The 26,690-nt window shown below is 41.8% G+C and overlaps 1 protein-coding gene across 2 annotated transcripts in view; it reads left to right on the top strand.

The window, feature by feature from the left end:
• Positions 1 to 298: 298 nt before the first annotated feature.
• The window catches only part of PLOD2 (procollagen-lysine,2-oxoglutarate 5-dioxygenase 2), a 59,793-nt gene continuing 33,401 nt past the window's right edge, over positions 299 to 26,690 (top strand). The window contains exons 1-5 of one of the 2 annotated variants that reach the window (XM_065674901.1): positions 299 to 655; positions 17,682 to 17,773; positions 19,257 to 19,393; positions 23,570 to 23,733; positions 24,986 to 25,098. In XM_065674901.1, coding sequence (XP_065530973.1) covers positions 544 to 655; positions 17,682 to 17,773; positions 19,257 to 19,393; positions 23,570 to 23,733; positions 24,986 to 25,098 — 618 coding nt within the window. In that variant the 5' untranslated portion in view covers positions 299 to 543. The remainder of the gene's footprint in view (positions 656 to 17,681; positions 17,774 to 19,256; positions 19,394 to 23,569; positions 23,734 to 24,985; positions 25,099 to 26,690) is intronic. The other variant, XM_065674902.1, reaches the window with a different exon arrangement.

The raw sequence follows: 26,690 nt of genomic DNA on the forward strand, positions 1-26,690 counted from the left end.
CCACATAGCCAGCACGTCGGGAGTGTTTCCAGCAGCGGGTCGGAAAGGCCACCACGGCCCCTCGCTCCGACAGGTACCGAAAGTAGAGGCACCGCGATGGGCAAGACAGACACGACCCGCCCCAGAACTGAGCGCTGACCCGCTCCGTTCCATCCCCGCGGAGGCGCGGGAGCGTGTGTAGCTCCGCGCACCTACGGCGGCGTCCGGGGCGACGAAGACCGAGGCGGGGCTTGGCCGCTGGTCCCTCCCCCGGCGGCGGCGGCGGCAGCGTGTACCGGGAGCAGCGCCGCAAGGGGCTCCTGTTGCGCCGCCGGGTGCCCTCGCTGCCCGGGTCCTCCCACCACCGTATAAAGCCTGGGGCGGGCGGCAGCGCCCTTTGCTCCTGCCCGCTGCGGAGGAGGAGCGGCAGCGCGAGTGAGGAGGCTGCCCAGCACCGGGTTTTCCCCCCTCGTTTTCCATCCCCCGCCTCCTTTCCCCCACCCCTCCTCTCGGGGGGTGGTGGCGCGGGGAGCGGCGGCAGGCAGGCGGGTGCGGAGGGGGAAGATGGCGTGGAGCGGAGCCCGGTCGCCGCGCCTCCTCCTGCCGCTGCTGTTGCTGGTCCTGGCGCTGCTGGCGGCGGCTGAGAGGCACCCCGGGCAGGGCCCGGGCCCCGCAGGTGAGGCGCGACGCAGGGGTCGGGGGTGCGGTGGTGGAGTACCGCGTCGCGGCCGCCTGTGGGAGGTGCGTTCGGGAGCAGTGAGGGTGGCGGCGGCGGCGGGGATGCGCTGCCGGCCGGGCGGTACCGGCGGTTTTGTGCCTCCCGGGTCGCTAACATCCGCCAGGAAGGGAAAACCCTCCCGTCTCGGGTGCGGTGGCCGGGAGCCGCCGGTTTCCCGGTTATTTTTAACCCCGATCGCTTCCTCCACCACGCACTTAAAAATGCTGCGCGGGAGCGGGCCCGGCGGTGCGGGAAGGGGCTGCGGCGCCGGCGGGAGCAGGGCTCCCCGGCTGCCGTCGGGAGGAACCTCTTGGCTGAAGGTGGTTTAACTGCCGAGGTGGGTCGTAGATGCGTAATCCCCTTGGGGAAGAAAATACATAGAATAATGGGAGCTGAATGTCCATGACTTTTTCCCTTCTTCCCCGTCCTGCCCCCCCTCCCTCCCCCTTTTCTTCCCCTTCCGCGAGGCAAGGTGTTGATGAACGTGTTTTTCCAAGGCTGGGAAAAGCATACCGTCAGTCGCTTCTTCTCTGAACTGTAGCAAACGCTGATGATGCATGCTACTTCATGCAAAAGTCAGCTGGAGGCTTCAGTGCTCCTTCCTGTCCCGTAGAGGCTTGTTGGCTTGTTGTGTTTTGTAGTCACTTTAACTAAAAGGATTCAAAAGACAGAGGGAAATTTTATCTTCAGCACGTAAATAAAAGAATGTATATACAGGAAATTCCCTCAGAGAGGTGTCCAGGAACATGTATGCACAGCTATATACCAGAAAGTATTTCTTGCTGTAATGCTGGTTTAGAAACTGTATTTCATACAAAGGCATTTCATCCCTCTAGATTATTACCACATGAAACCCAAAATAGTTTAATTTCTTGGCTTGTTTACTCAAGAGTGTAATCAAGTTATTTTTAATACCGAGATTAATTTTCTTCTGGTGTGCATGAGGAACCTCCTATTTTTTTATTTTTTTTTATTTTGAGAAAAGCAAGTTCTCATTTTGGTAGAAAAACTGCTAACTTGGTTGATAACTAGTGTAAAAAAAATTAAATAACTAAAATAAAAAAGGGTGCTGATGGAGACCAGACTCCACTCAATGAATTTCTTATTCTGAGTTTTCTGAATGTTTTGCTGCTTTTGGTCATTCAGAGGATTTCTCTGAAGGTTGTGGTATGTGATGTGGTTCGTGGTCTGTTAGGGGAGTGTGAGCATTACTGATCAGTGTTCACTGTCCCTTGGTGGTGCAGCCTAGGAGGATAGTTTGGGTAAATAGTTGAGCTTCTGTCTTCAGGGCAGTGATATTGCAAGTTCAGGCTCCTTTGGAAATCAGTTACTGCAATCACAGTTAAGATTTCTTAAACATATCTAATAAAATAATGCATCTTTTTCAACCTCATGCTTGAGATGCGGGACCTCAAGCTGACACAAATAATAGCTAGCATGGCAAGGATTTTTCTTTAATCCTGCTGGTGTTCAAAGGTGTGAAAAGTCTAGCGTGTAGTCCAGACAGCACTATACGATTCAGCAAACCCAAAATAGACAGCTACATCTGTATAATTAATCAATATGCTACACAAATTGCAGTGCTAGGAAGCACTGGTACATTTATATATAGATGTTCACACAGGAAGATCTTAGATCTTAGTTTAAACGTGAGAAGCCTGAATTGTAGAAGGCTCTGAGTTGAAACCACTCCTTGAGTAGTTTCGTGACCCCAGCCACTGCCTGCTGTGTTGTTTTTATTCCAGTTTTAACCCTTAAATGTTTTCCCTGAGTCTGTGCTGTGTTACTTGAAGGGCAGAACTTAATTTGCTTCCAGTTCTAGAAATCTGGGTTTTCATTTCTAGTCTCTTGATACTTTGTACAACTTGATGTAAAGCAGCAGGCAAAGACATAATTTACATGTCAGGTTTTAAAGTGGTCCATTAATGTTACTGCTTGCTTCAGAAATAAGTTGTAACAAGAGTATCTGAAACCGACTGCCAAACTGCATCTATATTTCTGAATAAGGCTTTGCTGCTTAACACAGAAAGGCTTGGAAAAGTTAGGGCAAGAGAATGGGCTGTTGCACAGGAGTGGTTACTTGAACAGTGAGCAGCCAGAGGGGCCCTGTGGCAAACTATATGCTGAAATCCCTCCTGTGCTCCTTTTCTGCAGGTTTGTGTTTCAAGCAATACCAGAGAAGAGCATCATTGAGCTTTGAAACACTGACTCCTGTATGGTGAAGACACAAAAGCTTCTGTCTTAAAAGAACAGCGTTAAAATCTTTCTGTTGCACTGTACTTGCTGCATGCATGTTGCTTATCGTGTAATGTAGTCCAGGACATACAAGAGAGCAAGCGGAAAAGACATCTGTCATTGTGCTAGAAGCAGACACTGCTCTTGGCAACAGATGCAAATGATGTTCCCACCTAAAATGTTTTATTAGTCAGCTGTTGGCACGGGAAATGGCTTCACTGCCTTTAAGTCTGTTCCCCAGAGCGGCTGTGGGGACTGGGCCAGCTGGATTGTGGCTGCGCTGAGGCGCTGGGGCCACAGGTTTGTAACGGTGGCAAACAGGCAGGTTTTGAGGTGGGCCCTGTGGTTCATTTCTGTCTCTGTGCTTCCAGAATGTGAGGGTGAGGAGGATGGGTTGGGAGAGGGTTTGTAGAGGGTTTCCAGAGCCAGTGCGGCAGGCACTGGGAGCAACAGGCTTTCCTCTACCCTGGTATCTGTCAGATGCTGGTCACAAGCGCTTTAGGAAGTAATTGCTGACCGGTCTAGCTGTGCAAGGACCTGGAGATACAGCACATACAGCCATTTCTGTTGACTTCTTTGGGCTCTGCCAGAATGGTTGCTGTGAGTGACAGTGATTGATAGGCCTTTCCTTTTGAGGCACCTGTGTGCAAACAAGGGAATTTGGTCATTCAACCATCTTGACATACTTATTAGAAGTACTAAAAGGCATGTTGGCCTGCTTGGTGGAGGAGAGGCCATAAGTACAGCACTGTATGGCTGCTTCTGTTTCTCTGCCAAATTTTCATGCTTTTTCTCTGATGCAACTTTTGTCCCATCTTGTCACTGCAGTATCTAAAGCTGCTACATAAACTTGTGCTGGGGAAAAACCTCCTCTAGAACACTTAGGAGTTTCATGCCGGTTACGTGAGGACTGTATGAAGTAGCTGCCACCTCCCCTTACAGATGAAGAGTTAAGGCAGAGTGATGTACCCAGGACCCAACACAGCAGGCCACAGCATCTGGGCTAATTGTATTCTGGTGCATCATCACCCTGACTCCCTGGGGGCTCTTTTGGAATGCATGTAGCATCAGCGTACACCCCTTCAGAGGGTATCACTCATGTAGATACCTTTAGGGTCCACCTTTGAAATAAATGGTGAGTGACAAACAAAACAGTGTGTGGTGGGCTAGGTGTGTGTTTGGAAATTTGCTAAAAGTAATCAAATGTGCCTTGGTGGTGCAAAACAGCAGTCATTCTTCCATATTTTTAACTTTGAAAATACACATCCCTGAAGACTACTAGAGTTGGCAGTCTGAGTTCTTCATAGCACCTGGTTTAGAGGCTGCACAATGCCAATCTCTGTTGCAAAATAATAATAAAAAAAAAAAGGTGTTTGGTTTGGTTCTTTTTTTTTTTTTTTTTTGGTCAGGTTTTTTTTTCTTTCTTTCCTTAGGTGGACAGAATAATTAGGCAGTTAAGGTAGACCACAGTGGTGAATGTGACATTGCTTCTCTCTGAGATAATGCGGTGGGGTTGGATAAGATCACTGCAACTTTGACTCTGCAACATATTTCTAATTAAAAACAAGAAATGGTAAACCAGTTGTGACCTGTATCATCAGCATTTGATGCTGTAAGTTGCAGTGTAAAGGTACAGTGGAATGACCACCAGGGGTATATGAGTCAGGGAGGTTTTGTGTGAAACACATTCCTGATCTAAACCAACAGATTATTTCTCAAAGTTTTCTTAATGTTGGTGCCGTGTTCTGAAAAGTCATGATTTATGTGCAAGTTCTTGGCTTTTTCCCTCACTGTTGCTTACTTAAGCAAAAGTGACTTAGTCTCTTCATGGACAAGGGTTTTGTTTGTTGAATTAACACTATTACATTGTGTAATCAAAACCAGTATCTTTCTATTTGTGTAGAGCTGCTAGTCCAAAATACAAATTACTTGACACACTGCTCAAGTGAATTCCCTTGTCATGAAGAGTAAGTATGGTTGTAATAAAGGCATTTTTGTTTTCATTCATGATGTCAGTTTTTCTTAATTTTTGAGGGACCACTTGCAAGGCCAGAGAAGTCTGAAGGTGAAGAGTATTTTTGTTCCCTCTTAATTTATACGTAGAGGGTGTTTCTTTCCAGCACAAAACACAACTTGACCAAACAGATGAGTAGCAGGAATGTGTGTCTGTATGTGTGGGAATGTTGTAGCTCTAGAGAATAAATGGCAGTTAATCATCAAGGAGTACGTGTCTGCAAGCACAGCCTGATTCCACAAGTTGCTTTAGGTGGTTTAATCGAACTGCTTCTGGAGTATTTCCTTGAGGTGGATTCATTCCACTCTTTTTTGTTTTGTTTTGTTTTGTTTCCGCTTTTAAATCGGGAGCTAGAGTTTAATTTACATTTTGCAGAAGGAAAAACAAACAAATGAACAACAAAGAAATGAGAAGTCCTCTAAGGAAACAGTAAATCTTTCATTTGATGATCAGCATAATCTGTCTTCGTGTTCTCAGTATGTGTGCATGCCTTTTTTAATATAAGATTTTAATAGTAATGGTACCGACTCAGCACTGAGACTGCAGAAGCTTAGGTGCCTACTAATTATTGAAATATTGAAGTTATTGACAAATTATACAGCTGGCATATTTGATTATTTCGTTCTGCTTCAGTTTGAACCGAAATTAAAGATACTGTGGATTACTGTATAATTTCTTTTAAAATGCATGACTATTTTTGTAATGGAGTACTAATTACAGACAATTTCCTTAATAGCTCAAGGTTAAGCAGTAGAACTGTTCCTTGGCTTAAAACATTCCATTTGAATGTATAGGTCAGTTCTGAAGAAACCCTCTTTATTTTAGTTGTTGACTCACCAGCTTTTATGGTCTGGCTGTTGAAGATATTCCAGGGTTTCTTCTTAGACAAGTGGCAAATCTATCAATCCACTCTGTATTTCTTTAGAAAATAGACACGGGGGAAAAGAAAAAGGCAAGGGTGTGGGTATTTCTTTGTGATGATGGTACTGATTTTTGCAGTGTAACTGCAGGCATGTTTGTTAAAGCTGACATAGGCAGTATTTGTAATTAAGGCAAACTGTAAGGGGAAAAAGCAGAAAAATGTGAAACAAAAATACGTTTGGCATTTAAATGCCATTCCTCTGACAATTAATTATGTGACTGTGGGTCTAAGTGTTAATGTACTGAATGAGTCCGTTAGGGGTTCTTGATGAAATCATCTGTGCAGAAAATAATCAGTATCTGATAGAATTGGATTTTTTTTTCTATTAGTTTTGTAGTTCACATGAAACTAATACAGCAATGTGTTGCCTTAGGCTATTCTGTAAGCGGTTTACCAATTCTATTTTACATCACTGTAAAGCAATTGTACCCGTTAGATCAGAACCAGGCCCATAAACTTAAGCAACGGAAATCGCTGGGTCAAGTGTTTGATGTTAAAAGCATCTTTAACCATGACAGGTGCAAGGTCCTACACCTGGGCTGGAGCAATTCCAGGCACAGCTACAGACTGGGCAAAGAAGAGATTCAGAGCGGCCCTGCAGAGAAGGACTTGGGGGTGCTGGTCGATGAGAAAATGAACATGAGCCGGCAGTGTGCGCTCGCAGCCCAGAAAGCCAACCGTATCCTGCGTTGCATCAAAAGGAGCGTGACCAGGAGGTCGAAGGAGGTGATCTCCTCTGCTCTCGTGAGACCTCACCTGGAGTATTGTGTGCAGTTCTGGTGTCCTCAACATAAAAAGGACATGGAACTGCTGGAACAAGTCCAGAGGAGGCTCACAAGAATGATCAGGGGACTGGAGCACCTCCCGTATGAAGACAGGCTGAGGAAGTTGGGGCTCTTCAGCCTGGAGAAGAGAAGGCTGTGTGGAGACCTCATAGCAGCCTTCCAGTACCTGAAGGGGGCCTATAGGGATGCTGGGAAGAGACTCTTCGTCAGGGACTGTAGTGACAGGACAAGGGGTAATGGGTTAAAACTTAAACAGGGGAAGTTTAGATTGGATATAAGGAGGAAATTCTGGAATGGGTTGCCCAGGGAGGTTGTGAGTGTTGTGTTCAAGGCCAGGTTGGATGGAGCCTTGTGTGGGATGGTTTAGTGTGAGGTGTCCCTGTCCATGGCAGGGGGGTTGGAACTAGATGATCTTGAGGTCCTTTCCAACCCTAACTATTCTATGATTCTATGGTTCTATTAAATATGCATCCATGTCATGGTGTCTCGTATCACAAGTAGGACAGAAGTTTTTGGTGCTATTGCATGACTTGAAGGACTGAGTAGTGGAAGTCGGGGTGCTATACGTCTCTCAAGTGTGGAGTTTAAGTCGCTTGGTCAGACAGAAGAGGGATCTTTGAAAAGGATGTTTTCTTCCTTTTCCAGGGTTACGTGGTCTATGTTTCTGTTTAGAGAATTTTACATGACTAGTATCTGGACATAGGGCCAGATGTGAAGCTGCAGGGCAGCTTTTTCAAATGAACTGACTAATCAGGGTGGTAGCATCTGCTGACAGCAGGAACCATGGTGCAGGCATGGACATTTATGCATCTTCAGGATGGCTCCAGTTCCCAGTTCCAGCTCCACTTTGTCTCTTTTTTTAAAGCAAAGACTAGTCTAAGTGTTATTAGACACTAATGTTATTAGACACTATTATTATTATCTAAGTGTTATTAGACACTAGACTAACTAGTCTGTTATTGCAGATGTTACCTGCTGAATTTCACTGATGGATTGATTAGCTGTCAGAAAATGGATTTTAACAGTGCCTAGTGCTGTGTCTGACCACTTTGCTTTAAACAGCTGGAGTTGTTAAACAGCAGCTTAAGAACAGCATGCTTTTCTCTAGATACAAGTTTGAGAGACAGAGGGCAAGGCTACAAAAAGGCAGAAGCTGAGTAAACTTTCTCACTTAAACAGCTGATGTTAATTGTGTCCTGCTCTCAGCTGCACAGCCCTGATGACAGTTTATAGCAGGGCCATCCAGTCTGTGCATTCAAGCAAGACCCAGCCTGTGCCATGACTCCAGCCATTCCCACTCTCAAGAAGATTTTTGTGGTTTGATTGCTATCTGTATACTAATAAACAGCTGTAACCTGATCTGTTCCCTGCTTGTCAGGAAGTTAGGCAGCTCTTGTTGGAGGAGTTGCTTCATGCATGGCAATGTCGTTTACAAACAGCTGCCTTTAATTTTTTTCTTATCTGGGAACTAAGGAAAGTGTCTTATCTTTGCTTTACTACAGAATAACTGATTCAGTAAACAGGGTCTGACTGCTGCTGCTTGTATCTGGTTTTGTTCAGCTATCAAAAGGAGGAAATTTTGCATTAGAATAGATGTGGGCCTGAGCACTGCTCAGTGCTTCACCCAGGACTGACATGGGTGATTGATGAGTGCACATACCAGTCTTAATGAGCTCTTGTTGACTGTATATTCTGTAGTACTAAATGAAAAGAGTAAATTGAGAGCTGAGACAGAATCAGCTTTCAAATGTTTTTATGAAATCAGTTGTGTATTAATGTTGGTAGTAACATCTTTGAAAGCATGTGAATATAGATACAGAAATATAGTTACAGAGATACAGTATGTGGGAGGCTGTTTAATTTTTTAGAACTGGCTTTATTCAACAGTTGATCATTTCCATGTAGACATTTTAGATACTGTATCTGTGTGATATCAGAAATGATGTGATAAAAGGCAGAAAGCAGCAGCTCAACAAGCTTGCTGTTTCAGTCAGTATGCAGGGAAGAAGTTAAAGCCTGTTTTCGTCCCTGTGGGCTGTGAATTAAAGAATGAGAGATTTTTTTTTTTTTTTATGTGAGAAATCTTTGGTATTTTCCTAACAAACTTTAGATTCTGAAATGCACTGTTTCTACAGTACTGTTCACCTCTTCATAAATGGATTTAGATTGCAGATGACGTTTGACAATAATGGTGTGAGAAGTCTTGAGTGCTAAGTCTCCTTGAAAGTCTCAGAAAACTTTAGTTTGGATTCAGTTAGTAGAAAGGGGTGAGAAGCTGGGGAAGGGGAGGGGATACTTAGCATCCTGTCCAGTGGCTGTGTTTTAGCAGGTGCTAATATAGCATAAATTTCTGTATTACGAGAAAATTCAGAGCAGCTCTTGCTTAATATAATCATGCATTTCTGCTAACCCAGTTTCTTTGTTCCCCTAAAACACATGGGAAGAGGGAGAAGCCTGTGACAGGTGACACTTCACTCCAGCTAGGGAAGTTGCAACAATACCAGTTACTCAAAATTAACTGAAACTGCAACCGTCCAGCCAATTCCTTATCTACCCGAGTGGTCCATCTGTCAAAGCCATGTTAAGACGCAGATATTCTGAAGAACAGTGTCAAAAGCTTTACACAGGTCCATGTAGATGATGTCAGTTGCTCTTCCCTTATTCACCAATGCTGTCATAGGAAGCCATCAAATTTCTCAGGCATGATTTTGCCCTTTGTGAAGCCATTTCGTTGTCACAGTCACCTCCTTATTTTCCATGTGCTTTAGCACAGTTTCCAGGAGGGTCTCCTCCATGTTCTTGCTGGACCTTGAGGTGAGACTGACTGGCCTGTAGTTCTCTGGTTCTGCCTTTTTTCCCTTTTAAAAATGGGGGTCATATTTCCCTGTTTCCAGTCAGTGAGAACTTCACTGGCCTGCCGTAGCTTCTCAAATATGATGGACACTGGCTTAGCCAGTTCATCCTCCAGTGTCCCTCAGGACCTACAGATGCATGTCACCAGATCCCATGGACTTGTGAACCTTCAGGTTGCTTAGGTGGTTTCAAATCTGATCTTGTCTTACAGTGGGCAGTTCTTCATGTCCTGGGTAACCAAGTCTCCCATGTTTTTCTGGAGCAGGCCCATATTTCCCCTCGTCTTACTTTTATCCCTGATTTGCCTATAGAAGCTTTTCTTGTCACCTTTAACATCCCTGGCCAGATTTAATTCTGTCAGGAGTTTAGCTTTCCTGAAGTTCTTAATGGGACTTTGAAATCAGTCTGCCTCTCTGAGAAGCAGTTAGACGTGGCATGAGTGGAGGTGTGCAGCAAAGTGTTTGTGCAGAATAGAAGCTGACTGTATAATATAGCAATCAGATTAAAAAAAACCCAGAACTTCCAAATATGAAGTAGTACTGTTTATGTTCCAGTCATCTTTCCCCCTCCTGCAGTATAATGCACGTTTCTTTCCTGAAAAAAGAAGATGACCATGTTTGCTATTTCAGCGCATTGTCATGTTTCTAAAGAATCCTGGGGGGAAATAAACAACTGTTGGATAGTTCTGTGTTTTCCTTGTCTATGCCAAAAGTTTTATTTGACCACAAATTCTTCTGTTGGGTTACTACTTTCTTTGACCATGGGCATGTCATAGAAACTGACAGTGGGTAGATATATATGTTTAAGGTTTGTCTTTTTCAGGTTATGTTCTTAAGATAATTTTTGTATTCTGCTGGATTGCATTAACCAAGTGTATAACTTACAGTCTTGGTTACACTGCATATGATGGGTTTCTCCTGTTTCCAGCTGTTTGACATCTTTGCAGAGTGTGTGAATTTTCAAGTTTTATTTGACATAGAAGTTTAGGCTATAACTCCTATTTATAGGGGAAAGAAAAATCTACTTTTCGAGGGGTCTAGTATTGCCTTCTTGAGTGATAAGTGGAAGATCATGTGCTAAAAATTTGGATTTTGAAAGTGCTGTGATATTTAAACATTTTAGTTGATTTAATAATTCTTTGGGTTTTGAGCATGCAGCCTGAGTCCATATAAATAGGGAAGCTGCTGTTGCCACCATCAGGGATCCTTTAGCTATCTGTAGAGCTTCAGCATAGCTTGCAAGCATATGGAAAAATTGTTTTTAGTACAGTCATCAAAACTTACACGGATAGAGAATTGGCTGTCGTGACTGTATTGACTCCATACAGTGTTGTGTAGCCCAATGGTCCATTTCATTTTTTATAATGTTTTCTTTACTATTGGTGGCTTAAATCTTGTGCTGTATTCTCTTTAAAAGCTCTTCACAGCTTTTCAATTAATTGGGAACTCGGACTGTTATGTTACTCAGTTTTATGGAGGAAGCAGCAATTGCTCCTATAAATATATTTTCCAACAAGCTTTATATCAGACATTTTTTTGGATCCCGGTAAGCTTCATCTTGTTCAGAAGATACTGTAGAGCATACTACATTTTCCAGGATACCTTCCAGAAATACAACTCATCTGTTAGAGAAATTACAGGAGGTTAGTTGTATAGCAACACTGCATTCCTAAATAGTTTTTAGAGTTTTATGATTCCAAAATTTATCAGTTTTATCATGAGGATATGAGAAACTATATATTGCATGCCTGTTGCGGATCAATGCCTTTGCATACTGTAAGCTGACCCACACGCAGCTCAAACTGCACTAACTCAATATGCTTATCAGGGCAGTGATATTAAAATGGCATGTTCTCCAAACAGGGCTGGTGACATGCTGGAAAGCACCCACCAGGAGCTTCTGATGTGCAAGCAGCTAGGCTGAGGGCAGAGCTGAGGACTGTGATTTCTCTTCCAGGCACAAAAATATTCCCCTTTCAGGTGAATACAGTGGATGGGGAAGTCAGGGAAACTCCTAATTACATTTTGTGTCTAACAAGATTACTGTAAAAGTCTTGCAATGTTTTCTTGATGGAGCATGTGCTTTAGGTGAGCTGTGTAAGGAAGGAAAATAGAACTTGTTGAGGGCAATTCCTCTAGTCCACATTCTGGTTACTGGCTCAGTAAAAGGTTGGAAGGGAAGGTGGCATGGCCAAGTCAGGACTCTTAAGTTTGAGATGATTATATATGAGTAGGTTGCCTGCCTTGGAAATAAACAGCCATACGAGAACTTTAATTTGCACTCTGACATCTACTCTCGGTTCCGTTTACTCTTGAACAGTCCTCATTACTGTGTTGTTAAAGCATAACAGGAGGAATCCGGTCTGAAAACACTTTCAGTTCTATTGTGTGTTAGGGTGCCTTTCCAGTGATGGGGAAGGATGCTCCTGTGTGGTGTAAAGGCAAGCTAAATCCAGTCTATGGGATGGGTGGGGTTTTTTTTTTTTTTCCCCTTTTTGGGTGTGTGCGTGTAACCTGTTGGTCTGCCACATCTCTGGAGGTGTGAAAGACATAATAACAGGCACAATTACATTGCTTAATTAAAGGGCTTGGATGTATTCATGTGCCTCTTCTGGGTATCAGTCTCCTCCATCTTCTCCTCCAGGTACGTGCGCAGACCGTGCCTTAAGGTCATGCAGATCACTGCCAAAGTTACTCCCTGACCTTCCTTTGACAGCATGCGTGTATGGGTTTGTGGTTTGTTTCTTTTTTTTAAGCCACAAAGATATTCCCAATATACTTCCACTTCCTAGGTTTTTCCACCCTCTCTAGCAGTTTGTTTATTTGCTTGCTGGAAACCTTTGGTGAATTGTTTTTGCAGTTGTGTGCGTCTTTGCTCATTTAAAGGAGAGGCTGATGCACAGTTGTTACTCCATTGAGCAGTTCTGAGGGCGATGTAATCTGCAAAGGAGAAAGTAGATTGTTTTATATAGATACTAGAACTGTAAACTGTATTTGTTTACCATTGTAAACCACTAGTTTTGAAGGTAGAAATAGATTTTAATGACATAATGTAGTACCATGCACAGATGTCCTATGATCTTACAGCTTACTCCTACTCCAGAGAAGTCCGTGGTGCTTGAATCCAAGGACTAAATGTCAGCTCCCATGCGGCTGTGAGCAACATCCTCAGTTCTGGCTGCTCTGAATCTACTGTACTAGTGCCCACAACCCCTGGTAGAAATTATATAGTAATCTCTGTCAGTGTTCATTCAAGATAAATAAGAACCATGTGGGTGTGTGAGGAATGACTGCAGTTCTTTGCTTACTTCTTTGCCAAAGTACAAGGAGAGGGGTTACTGCTACTTAAAGCAATCTTGCCATGTCAATTCCTTGCTGAGACCTTGCCAGGCAATTCACTGACGACAAAGGCATTGGTTTATAGTTCTTATATGTGGAAATAAATATTTATGATTCAGTCAGATCCCTTATGGTAGCAGCACAAAATACTGAATAAGAGTGAGATGTTTTGATAACCCTTCACTGGATTTCCTAGTAAGCTGCATGTGCTCTCTATGCAGTGTTGTCTTTCACAACTTGAGTGCTAAAGGGTTTCCTAATTTGCATGTAAAAATGAATTCTTTTGTCACCGGATATACTTTTCTTGGCCAAATGCGTGCTCTTTCAGGCTTGTTTTCAAAACGAAACAGCTGTTTTGTGACTATAACTATCGGAAAGCTGTGTGGAATAAATTCACTCTAGTAACTTCAGCATACTCATACCTGGCATGAAGCTCTTCAGAGATGTTTTTCATGCCTTCCTGTTGAACTTCAGTGTAGGGTTTTCATTTCCTTTTTACACAAACTGACTTTACATGTGGAAATAAGTGCCAAGCTTGGTAATCCCCCCCAGTGCCTGCCAAGATGCCTCTGGCAGGCTGCGTGCTGGGAGAGCCTAGTGCTGCCAGGCAGTCTGTACCCTCTGTGGCATCCCAGTGCCCTGCAAGTGTGGAGGGCTGTGACCACTTGCGGTGTTGGTTGTTTCAAGTAAGTTTGCATTTTGAAGATGCTGTTACTGTTGAAAAATATTACTAAAAGTGTGCATTTGTCCCCTAATGTGGGGGATAGGCAGATTTAAAGATAGCTCAAGTCTACATGTAACACCATGCAGCACAGTGTCTTAGCATAGACACCTACATGGAGGTTGGGGCAGGGGTTTGTGCCAAAGAGGGTGGTGAAACAGGAACAGTGTCTAGCTGCAGACAGAACTCATTGTGGGGGTTTTTGCAAACAGAGAGTTTTGTGGCTCGCTCCATTGGGGGTACTGGGCCACAGTAGTAACTTGGGATCTGAGTAATTGCAGACAGCTTTCCGCTGCTAGGCCTAGGTCTTCATTGCACAGCTGGAGCCCTGGAGCTGGCACGCTGATGCTGCTGGGGACTCTGGGCCCGTCACTCAACCGCTCAGAGCAACATATGTGTGCAACTCAGCCTATGATAAGGGCTCTGGTGCTGCACTGAACATCTTCACCAGTGAGGCTCTTTGTGTGACCGAACCTGCTTTGCGCAAAGGGACACCGTGGGTGGCTGCAGCGAAAATAGATGTAGCTGAGCACATCCTGAAATGGAAATGGCACTTGGATGAACTTACTCCCCTGGGATCTGTGTTGTACTTGCATGTTGACACTCCTGTGAGTTCATGAAAGTCACTTTGGATTTACATTAAGAGACACAGCTGGGACAAGTGTGCTAAGAGGTTGTTGTATCTAAATGTAGAAAACAAAGCGTAGGTATTTCAAAGTGAATAAAATTTAAAGGTTAAAAAGAAATAAGCAGAAGTATTTGGTGGGCAGAAGCATTCTCTTCCCTCACGTAGCCTGAAAGAAACACTTATCTCCCATGCTATGCTTGATGGAACTCTGCCAGTAAAACTGGTGCAAGTTGTCACTTGCCTCTAAATGAAGTCATTGGAGCCTACAGGAATTACATTAATATTTTTGTGATGCCTTACTAGCTAGAAGACTTCAGTGCATTTTCCTCATTTGGTTAATAATGCCCTCTGTAATGTTCCAAGATAACTATAATTTAATGCACTTTGCATTGTCTGTCCATACTCACTACAGAGAGAGTAAAAAACATGCTTTTTGTGCTCTTTGGTCAGGCACAGATTACTAAAAGCAAACAAACAAACCCAAACCAACCAAACAAAAAACCCCTACCAAAACCCCCCAAAACCCAACCACAGAATCATACTGATCAACCAACCCCGTTACCTCCCCCAAAAACCTCAACAAAGGCTTAGTAGTCTACAAAGGAAATCTAGTTCTACATGGACTCTAAATGCTATAATTACAGTTCTGCTACACTTAAATAATTTTTAAGTGTCACACGCACCTAGAATTCTGTGGTGCAGCAGGGACATGGAAATAGAATCATTGGATGGTTAGGGTTGGAAAGGACCTTAAGATCATCTAGTTCCAGCCCCCCTGCCATGGGCAGGGACACCACACACACTAGACCATGTCACCCAAGGCTCTGTCCAACCTGGCCTACAACACTGCCAGGAATGGAGCATTCACTACTTCCTTGGGCAGCCTGTTCCAGTGTCTCACCACTCACAGTAGAGAACCTCACCCTTATATATAACCTAAGCTTCACCTGTTTAAGTTTAAACTCATTGCCCCTTGTCCTATCATTACAATCCCTGATAAAAAGTCCCTCTCTGCCATCCAATCAGAGGCTGCTATGTGGTCTCCATGCAGCCTTCTCTTCTCCAGGCTCAACAGCACCAACTTTCTCAGCCTGTCTTCATACAGGAGATGCTTCAGTTCCCTGATCATCCTCTGGAATGGCTCCAACAGCTCCACGTCCTTCTTATGTTGAGGACACCAGAACTGCACACAATACTCCAAGTGAGGTCGCATGAGAGCAGAGTAGAGGGGCAGGATCACTTCCTTTGACCTGCTGGTCATGCTCCTTTTCATGTAGCCCAGACTCTTCATCTGTAATTTTAAAAAATAGACCATTGGCAAGTATGTTAAAAGAAACGTTTCCAATGTGAATCATACATTTATAAAAATAGCTTCCTGTTTTGTGACTGCAGACATAACTGAGGCAGCCTACTTAGATCGCTTCATTGGCTGTGAGTGTAATACAGGTTCTTCTGCAGTTTCATGTCAATATAAAGGATGTTATTTGTCTGCTCATCTTTGTCCATTTATATAGCTCAGGTTGCAAATCCTTATGATTTGGTACATCATTATCTTTCATCTTATTCCACAAAACTCAAGTAACATACCAGGATTCATATTGAATCCTGAAATACTTGTGTAGGTGGAATTACTTTGTCATTCTCTTTTCATGGCATCCAATATCCTGTAAAGAACAGTAGATTATTTTTTGCTTGCCAAACTGTAATTGCACATTGATTTAATACTTTCTTTGACTTAATGACTATAGGAGGAATCTGATGCAGCCCATGTTTTGTCATTTGCATTACGTTGTAAAGTACAGTTTTCAAATCCATGCTAGCATTCCTCAGGAAGGTGTTGGTGTGAAATGTCTACTCCAAACCAAATTCCGTGGTTATAGTCAGTGCTTGACTGCTTGGTCATCCGGATCAAGGACTTTTCAGTCTCTCATCATGGAAACTTTCAATAATGGGCTCACTTGGCTTGGTGATACAGTCTGGTATGATCAGATTTTTCCTGTTCCCTGTAATTTGAAAATGCAGTGCTTGGCAAAAAATTAATCATAACTTAACCTGTTCCATAGAGAAAAACCCTATCCTCTGCCTTCATTTCTGTTTTAGTCATAGTCTAAGATATCATGTTCTTTATTTATTCTGTGGTGACTCCTGTAGAATTACTTTAAACTACATGACCTTTAGAATAAATGATTTTGAAGGTACAGAACCATTATTGCTGTGTTTAAGTCTGTCCATTAGTCAGTGTGTCTGTGGACGTATTGCACCGAAATCCTCTGTGGAGGTCCTCCTACCCTCCTGAGATGTACTCAAGGGATTTCCTTCTGATTCTTGCCTACAAAAGACAACTGCCACTTAAGTGGGAAAAAGATGGAGCAATTAATCTTCTAAAACTGTCTTACCAGAATTCATAGCCTGCTACATCTGTGGTGGTGGACAAGGCTGAAGGGTTAACGAAATGTTTTTCACAGCAACTGCTTTTAGCACACGATACTGTGCTGATGAAGATAAACCCAGAGGATGTTTTTTGGGAAAGTGAGGCAACAACAGGCACTGTATCTGGAATGTTCATTAGAGGCGATAAATTTTACTTTCTTGTAAGGACTGATCTCATGGGCTCTGTTTAGAGGGCAGCTGTTGCTTGAACTTAGACTAAATTGGGGAACTGCAATGTGCTCTGGGATCCAGGCTGGTCTGATTAAATACTTGATGTTGGATAGTGGTACTGTCTTTCTCATAGCTTTGAATTACGTGCTTTGATTATACAGTGTATCGCACAGGGTGCTGAATGTTGTTCAGTAGTTTAATTGGGAAGCTGGTTAGCGGGAATGCATGGCATCATTTGAGCTATGTCAAAAGCCCTGGGATATGAAAAGGAAATTGGTTGCAGTCATTTGCCTGCATGCAGTAAGAGGGCACTGCTGTAATTTACAGAGGCTCTGAGTAAGAACAAAAACCCAAACCCTTGCTCTTTTCTCCTGCCCAAAGACTTAAAAGCACTAAATGCTGCCTGTTCAGGGCCTGGTTTCCATAGTTGTTGTTATTTTTTGTTTTTCCCCCTGTTTTTATGAAGACTATGAACACTTTATTTCAGGGGAATTACCCAGGCTGGATGATTTCTCTGGTACCATTCAGTCCTGTGATAAGAGATAACAGGATTAGCTTAGACTGAAAAGTAACAAGTTATTTTTGTTTTGAAGATTCCTTCCTGTCCAGTAGTCATACTAGCTTTATTTTCATCTCTTGAGTTAGTTGTTTACAAGAGTAGATAGCTTTCTTTGCTTCCTCTTCCTGCAGATAATTTTAGATACAGCACCCTTGTCAATAGTAGTTCCTGTTTGATAATGTCTCAAGCCTATAATATGACTGTGTATTTGCCTCCTATCTTGGAATGAGATGCAAGTCTCCTGGTGCAGTGCTGTCCAGTGCATTTTTTTGTTATAAACTGTGGCCTGAGAACATACTAATACATGTTCGGTGTTTTTCTCCCTTAGATAAACTACTAGTTTTTACTGTAGCAACTAAAGAACCTGACGGCTTTCACCGTTTCATGCACACTGCAAAGCACTTCAACTACACAGTAAAGGTATTGTATGTTTTCATAACAGATACTCATACTACACAGACTTTAAGACACTAACAGTGCAGTAGTAGCTGAAATTGCATTAGCTTCCTTGCATGCTGCAGCGAAATAAAATAACTCCACAGCTCAGGGGCAGGTAGGGCACTTGCGTGTGGCCAGGCTGCTCTCCCTGTTGCTTACCTGCTGGTTCCCGTCCTAACAACCATGAGAGAGTGCTTCTTTTCACTGCCTGAGGAATTGTTTTAAAGATCAGTAGCTATTGTGATCAGTGTCCTCAGTCACTTAAAGGTTCTGTCATGATTTATCATACAGCCTTGCTCTTCAGTGTGGCTGATTTTGTTTGAATTAATACTCCTGGAAGCAGTACGGTTCTCGAAGGGCTTTGAATGTCTCCTTCTTCCTTAAACAAAGCCAGACCTCTTCTGTGGGGAAGTAGGATCCCAACTGAAAGTTTTTCTGTGTTTCCCAGGAACCTGTAATTCTCTGAGAGGACAAAATGTTTCTATCATTCTTGCTCCATCTCTCCATGTCACATTCTGAGGTTGGCCTCTGCATGACCTTGGGAAAAAGGGAAGGCACTAAACCTCTTCTAAACTTTCCCCACAAATTGGTCTGCAAGAGAAAATCCAGGAACTGGTGGTGTTATGAATTTTTTCTGCTTACTTATGATGCTGTCTCCACCATAAATAGGAAATTATTTGAGTCTTTGAAGTTTGACTTGAACCACTGAACTTGGGAGACTGAGAGAACCTTTCATAATATGATAAGGCTGAGGCACCCAAGAAGCCTGAGCTCTGGGCATATCTATTTACTTTGCAGATTTGTCCAAAGCTTCACGCAGTGCGGTTCTTCCAGGTTTTGAGTTCCAAAAACATTATGTTCAAAACCCACAAAAAAATTTAAGTGTTTTTTGTTATTTTTTGAGCTGTAATTTGCTATAGTGCTTGGCTAGGGAGGAGTTTTGTTTAGCTGATTTTGGCAACCACCAGATAGGGGAATCTATCCTTTCCATATAGGAAAGTGTTCTGGAGGGATCTGAGGAAGATTGGAGCTTGCGATTTGAATTAGTAATACCTTGATCCACCAAGCTCTCTTAAGCTTCCTGTTCCCAAAGTGATTGCATTGACTTTTAAAGGTCTCACTCACTGTTTTTAATACAACTTTTGAAACTATTATTAGTGTTTGTTTCTGTTGTGGCTTGTAGTTTTTTTTTTTTCCCTGTCTGAAGGAGACTCATTTGAATAAATGGTGGTAGCAAGCAATTGCTCAATTCTTACTTGGTTAAGAAATGTCTCATGTTTTTGCAGTGATGTCATTGTGTTGAATGCTGCTTCGGACATGGAAAACTTATGATGCTGGAAATGCTGGCTTGTTATGCTTTAATATGTTGCTTCTGCTTTAACATCTGTTTTCAATAAGGTCCTGCTTTAAAAAGCTCTTGTTTTTGGATACTAGCAAAAATGCTTTTTTTTTTTCCTTCTTCCAGGTACTTGGAAAAGGTGAAGAGTGGAAAGGTGGGGAGCTGCCTAATTCTATTGGTGGAGGGCAGAAAGTTCGGTTACTGAAAGAAGGCATAGAAAGCTATGCTGATCAGGAGGACTTGGTTGTAATGTTTGTTGAATGGTGAGCAAACCTGGTTTGTTGTCTTTACATTTTTGTCTGAGTAGGCATGCAAAAGTAGCTGCCTGACATGCTGAAAGTTGCATGCTGCTTTTCCCCCTTACTGTTTGCTTGAGAGAGTTTGCTTCCATTTTTCTCCATTTATAAAAATAGTAGATTGCTCAAAAGAGCGATCATTACTTTTTAAACAGATTTACAGATGTAAGAGTTGTTCACAGTTCTGCTGTCTCAAGGGGCTGGAAGACTAGTTTTTGGGAGCTGACAGGCTTTTAGGCAAGCCTTCGTCCTCTCTGCTGCAGTGAGAGCTTGATGTGGCTGCGGGCTAGGAGTGTGGAATGGAGGAGGGGAGCAAAAGCAGCTCCAGAAATAAAGTGGTTAGTAGGGACCAGAGCATGATCTTGTAACAGTGATATGGAGGAAGCTTGAAAATGGGCCTCTGAGGAAAGCATTTAACAGGAAAGCTTCTTTTACATGTTAGTGGACCAAAACAAGAGGTGTCGTGCCAGATATATATATACCCCACTGGCTGTGTGGTGGAAAGATGGGGAGACAGTGCTGCTGCAGGTGCCAGATTATAGCTCATAGAACAGCTATGCTTAGACATCCTCACTGGAGGCCAGATAGGTTTCTCCGTCACAGAGAACAGGGAGCTCAAATGTGTTCAAATCCTACTTTTTCCATTGCTTTCCTCTGCTTCCCCTTTCCCTCCACCTCCTAATTGGTAAATGGAAAAAGTATCTTTCTAAAAGTAAATATTGCATATTTGTTCACAGTGTGATCTAACTGGTCATGCAATATCTGACACTTTGTAAATTAATTTGGGAGATAATTTTATTCTTTACTAAATGCTCAGATGAATCAGATATTTGCTACTTACATTGAATGTCTTTGGTTTTGAATTTATTATCCTCATTCATCACTGTTTTCTTCCTATATGGTAAAATGTGCAAATTTTTTTATCAAATTTGGGTATAGCTCCAATTCTTCTCCAACATAATTTATTCTCTTGAGGGGCAGGCTGTCTGCTGGCATGGATGAGAGAATACAGAGGACCATGTGCGTTGAAGTGCAGATGCCATAATCTATCTTGTCATGAAAAATCACAGGATTTAAGACCACACAAGTTCTTGAGGTCTATAATCTCAAGTACATATTGATTTAAAGTTGGTGGAACTGATTCCAGATAGAAAAAAATAGTTTGCTGATTCTAGCCTTATATTTTTATATTTCTAGCCTTATATTTTTATTCTCTGAGTTCTTTAATTTCTCAGAATCCTAGTTTGCAATTTTTAAATGTTGATCAATGTGTTTGTAACTTTGGAAAAGATAAATATAGCAAACTTTATTTTTCACGTGGTTTTTGTTATATTCATGGTGAAGCATTTGGAATATTAATCTTGGGGGCAGGGAGAGGAAATGTCTGGTTTACTTACTGTAACTAGGCAAGTAAATTCTAGTGAGCTGCTTGCTTAAACTTGGGTTCTTGCCTTTTTTTTTTTTTTTTGAGCTGTTTTTTGCATGGCTCACAATTCTGGAAAAAGTATATACAACTTCTGTGGGTAGCTTGTGTCTAGGTGCAGATAGCAAAATGCTTTGCCTGCAGATGGAACGCTATTTAAATTAGGCTTGTTTTTGCAAGAGCTAACTACTAGTTTTCTTTGGACCATTTCAGGTTGAACTGGCTAATGGCCAGTGTAGACTGGATAAAATGGTTGATGCTTTGACTGTTCATCCAGAACTATCACAGCCATCTGTTTGTGTTCTGGAAGATTTTTGAAGCCTTTGTTTTGTTTTGACTTTTTTTTTTCTTCCTTCCCTTCCCCTTAAATGATATTTATCTTTCAGAAAGTAAGGGATAACTACATTTTATACATATCTCAACGTGGTTAAGGTGTCATGCCAGTGGGGATACAGTATAGATGACAGAATGGCTGTGTGGCTGAATAGTCCAATTAAATAAGATGAGATAAAGGACCTGAATTGCTGGTTACTGGTTATCCCTCTCTCACTTGTATTTTCAGCTCTTAACCTGCAGCCCCAGTAGTAACAAATCCTTGTTATAAAAGCTGTGGGTGAAAAAAATGCATTTAGAATTCCAGAGGATCTAAGCCACCTTTGACATTTCCTTGTGTTGTTGGGTGTGTAGCTGGGATGCTTTGCTGCTGCAAGAGGAGGAGGGATGAGTGGATTCTAGCCCCAAACATCTGCCATCTGGGAGCTTCAGGAAATGGGACTGGAGCTGTGGAAACTTTGTTTTCTTTTTTCTTTTTTTTTTTTTCCCATCTTTCTTTTTCTTGCTTTCAACTTAATCAGAAGGATTTATGAAGACTAAATAAAAAATTGCCTGAGCTTTTCCAGCCTGCCAAGGCAGCCTGCATTTTCCTGGAAAAATCCACATTTTTTTCTTCCCTGTCAAATTTTGAAGCCCTGTTTAAAGTAAGTCATGTTGAAGAGAACTGATCTATAGCAAGTTCATCATCTTGTGTGTCTTACTTAGTGTAGTCTTTTTCCCTTTGCGTATAGCTAAAATATTTACAGTTTAAGATTGTGTGAATTAAATTACCTGGGTTAGTCACGCATTGGAACAGGCTGCCCAGGAAAGTGGTGGAATCACTGTCCCTGGAAGTGTTCAAAACCCGTGTTTTGAACAAGGCCCTTAATGACACAATTTAGTGGTCACCTTGGCAGTCCTGGGGTAACAGCTGGACTTGTAATATCAGAGGCCTTTTCCAACCTAGTTGATTCTGTAATTCTTTGTGGATCACTCATAGTAACAGTATAACCTGTCAAGGATAGTTCTGGAACCCATTTTGTGATAGATTTAATGGTGTAGACCTGTGTCCATGCAGGATTCTTACTCCTGCATAATATCCATTAGTGTGTAAAGTTTACAATAATTGGTAATGCAGTTTAATAGCTCTGTACTGTGTTTCTATTATAGACTGTGCTGTATTAAGTAGTGTATCCCTTTCACAAGCAGATCCTATGGCTAGCACAGCACTTTGCTCAACTTTGGCTTTCGTTTACAGAATGACAGTCCTTGGAAGCAATATTCCAGCTGTAAGTCATTGCAGCAGCAGCACTAACCTGATCAAAGAGGAGAAGCACAGCCTGCCATAAGCTATTAAGTTAAAGCCTCAGACAGATTTCTGGTTTTGTCTGTTTTTGACTTGTCTCCTATTTCTTGCTTGTTCTTCAGGCTCATTCTGGCTTTGAATCAAGTTAGACCAATTGAATGGAAAATGAGAGGGAAGCGTATTCCTGTATATTTGGGCAGAAACAGGCAGTTTTTGCAAAACTGGGGAAGCTTCAAAATGTACAATATTTTTTTCATACATTCTTCTGCCAAAGTTACAGGAAAACATAGCAGGGAGTTTTCAGAAACCCACTTTCTTTATATAGACTACATAACACACTTCCTCTCCAGCATTCATTCTTTTCTCTGCAGTGGAAATGCTCTTTTGCATTTGTAAGTAGATGAGCCCTCCAACTTTAGGTCTTTGTCATCAATAGGAGGTGGGCGTCAAATCTGACAAACACATAAAGGCAGGTGGAGTTTTTTATAAATACTTGTAAAGTTTAAAGCCTCCTGAAGACTTCAGCACATTAAAGAGGTTGAAGGAGAAAGCTATATATTGACAGGATATAACACAGTTTAAGTTTATGGGCAACTAGACTTTATTAAGAAATATCTAGGTACATTCTTGATAAGACTTTTCAGAAGAAAGTGCTGTTGTGTTTTGGAACAAGATCATCTAGAGTCTCTGAGTGAGAGATACCTAAATTATTTTTCAATCCAACTGTATTTCATCTGCTGAGTTTTGACTTTTTTTCTTTTATTTTTTTGGTAGTTGTTCATGAACACATAAAAAGTATTCCAAAGGAAAAAAATAATGTGTGGTTTGTTTTGTTTTGTTTGTTTTTTTTTTTTTTTTTTTTACTTGAAATACATGATATGTGAAAATCGATTTCAGGTTGCCTAAATCTGGAGGAGAAAGAATGTCCAAAATGTGTAAGGTTTAAAAATATATGGTGGTAAAACATGATTAGTGTAATTTTTCAGAATCAAAGGGCTGTTTGTATGATTTAAAAAACAAGAATAGTCTAACCACTTGTTACTTTGAACACAGAAGTATTAAGATTAAACTAGTGTAATGGGTATCTTTTCTTTGTTTTCAGTTATGATGTTATTTTTGCGGGGAGTCCTGAAGAACTGTTAAAGAAATTTCAGGAAACTAATCATAAAGTGGTGTTTGCAGCAGATGGGCTAATTTGGCCAGATAAAAGGCTAGCTGACAAGTATCCTGTTGTCCGGAGTGGAAAACGGTTCCTGAACTCAGGAGGCAAGTGTGATTCTTGAATATAATGAGTCGTTGAAGTTGAACATGACTTGTTTCTGTCACCTGTTTTATATATTTGCAATGGAAGCTGTTCCTGAATTCCCCAAGTGTAAAATTGAGGACTAGATTTGCTGTCCTCCTCTTTGCTGTCTTCCTCCCCAGTCAAATAGCTCCTCTTCTGTGCTCAAGAACAGTTTTCATTCAAACTTACATAGTATTTGCTGTCAATAACTTGTAAAAAGCAGGTAAATAAAGTGATGGCCGAGCAAGCAACTGTGTCTTGCAGTGAAGCGCTGTACAGGGGTGACCCAGCTGCCACTGACTGAATCTGCTTCAGAAACAATCCAGTGTGCAAGTGCAAAGCAGTACATGGCATTTATAGGCACTGTTTAGCTGCATCACATAGTTTCCTGACCTGGCTACCTTGTTCTGGTGATCTCTGCATACATTATAGATGTGCTGGTAGCTCTGCCTGGCCCATCAGCATGGCTAAGGCAGTTTTTTCCAACAGAAATGCTAGTCACTCCTGTTAATCTCAATGATGTGTTAATTCTGGAATCCTCCTTGATTTAAATGTGAGCTTTGATAATAATTTTGCAGTTGATTAATACATCCACTAACACCGATACTGTTTGCTGCAGAGCACAGCGTATGTCACTTCCTAGGTACATAGACAAGGTGCAGATCTGGGAATGTCCCCATTTCTTTCCCTCCCTTCTTTGTCTCACCTATCTGCATGGTTTTTTTTTGTTTTTTTTTTTTTGGGTTTTGTTGTTGTTTGTTTTTTTGGTTTTTTTTGTGTGTATTTTTTTTTGTTTTTGTTGCTGGCTTAAACATACTGTATATTGGTTTTGAGGTGAATTCTCTTTGTAGTTCTGGCAGTATTAGATTTAGGTTCCTCTGCCAGCAAGAAGTGATTGATGAAAATGAAACTTCTTTTCCACATATGGGGTCTTGGGGATAATGGTAATGTAATCTAATGCTTTGGTGCTCTTGGGCCATCCAAAACAGGTATCTGTTCCCTACTTTTCCGCTTAATATAGCATTTGTGTAAAAAGAACCCTTAATTGTGAATTCTTTAAAACAGAAGCTGTACATATGACAGGAAGAAAACTGGATTTTGAGCCAAATTTTATGAATTTCATACTTCTCCTTTGCTAGCACAAAACAGTAAGAATGAAGTTTCCGACTGGTGGACATAATTGGCAGAATAGTGGTTTTTATGGAAATAACTTATGTGTGTGTGATATTGCAGGATTTATTGGTTATGCTCCATATATAAATCGTATCGTGCAGCAATGGAATCTCCAGGATAATGATGATGACCAGCTGTTTTACACTAAAATCTATGTTGACCCATTGGCAAGGGTAGGTAGTGACTGGCTTTCTCATTTGTTTCTGCTTGAAATAACATGCTGCTCCTCATAAAAAATCAGGAGACAAAAATAAAAGGAATGCTGTCTCTTTATTCCTGAGTGCCATATTGACAGTTGTTTGTCCTCTGGAGGTTCCTCCTGTCGGAGTGATGAACAGGCTTCCAAAGGGTCATGACTTGATATATTATTCAGGCTGTCTGCAGATCCAGGCAGGTTGTGCTTTGTTTTTAGAAATAATAGCTCTGAGGTATATGAGCAGGCACATTCATCTCAATGAGGGTCCCATGTACTTGGCAGTTTGACAGCCAGAGAATGTGGCGTTTTTCCAGGGTGTCACTGAACTACTTGCTGATCCAGTGTTTTATATTTTGGCTTGCTGCCATTTCAGCTCCTGCCTGCAGCTGTCTCTGACTCTTCAGCTTTTTGTGCAGATACATTCAGTAAAGCTGCATCATAAATTTTTGGTGAAGACCTCTCTGTCCCCTAGCTTAACAAAGTTCTCTGCTGAGTAGGAGCATTAAAGCATGATAGATGTCAGAGCTATGGAGCTGATGCTGGAAAAAGGAAAGTTAACAGTGTATTGATGCAGAAAAACCTTTAGAAGCTGATACTGCTGAACTTGAGGTTGATTTTGAGCATTTGTAAGCTTAAGGCAGATGTGAAGTTGCTGAATTACATATATGTTTTTCCACTGTGTTATGCCTGAAACATCAAGCATGTTTAGATACAAGTGCAGAAATACAGCAGGAAAGGACTGACAATGATGATCTAGTCCGAATGACTGGCCAGTATGGGCTGACCAAAAGTTAAAGCATGTTGTGAAGGCCACTGTCTCTTAAAAACTTGACCCCAGTGCTTGGGGCATTGACCACCTCTCTAGGAAGTCTGTTCCAGTGTTTGACCACTCTCTTGGTAAAGAAATGCTTCTTGAGATCCAGTCTAAACCTCCCCTGATGCAGATCTGAACCATTCCCATGTGTCCTATCCCTGCATCCCAGGGAGAAGAGTTCCGCACCTCTCTCTTCACTTGCCTTCTCAGAAAATTGTAGAGAGCAGTGAGGTCACCCCTTAGCCCCTTTTTCTTCAAACCAGATAAACCCAAAGTCCTTAGCTGCTCCTTGTAGGGCATTTGTTTCAGTCCTTAATGTTTAAATTGATTTTATGCAAGTTAAGTCAGATGCTGCGTATGCAATTGAAAGGGCAGGGGACAAAGACATTAAAGCTGACCAGAGTAAAAAGTAATATAATTACCTGTCTAAATAGATTGTCTTCTAGACAAAAAATGTGTACTTCACAGTACACTACTGCACTGTGATTCAAAATGCCTCTGTGGTGCTTAGCTTGGGACTATACATTAGCACCAGTTCCCTGTACAGTATTGTCCAATGCTGTAACAAATTTTGGAAGACCAAACCAGAATGTGTTACATATATAAGGGTTTTTAAGTGTGTTTTAAAGGTTATGTACTTGTTGATCAACATGTTAAAACTTAAAAACGTGATACTTTAAAGAAGAATCTAGGTAGGATTAATAATACAGTATTAGGAACATGTGCTAAAACCACTGGTGTTTTCTATTGTGACA

This window comes from Lathamus discolor, chromosome 3 (genome assembly GCF_037157495.1).
Source record: "Lathamus discolor isolate bLatDis1 chromosome 3, bLatDis1.hap1, whole genome shotgun sequence".
Taxonomy (NCBI): Eukaryota; Metazoa; Chordata; class Aves; order Psittaciformes; family Psittacidae; genus Lathamus; species Lathamus discolor.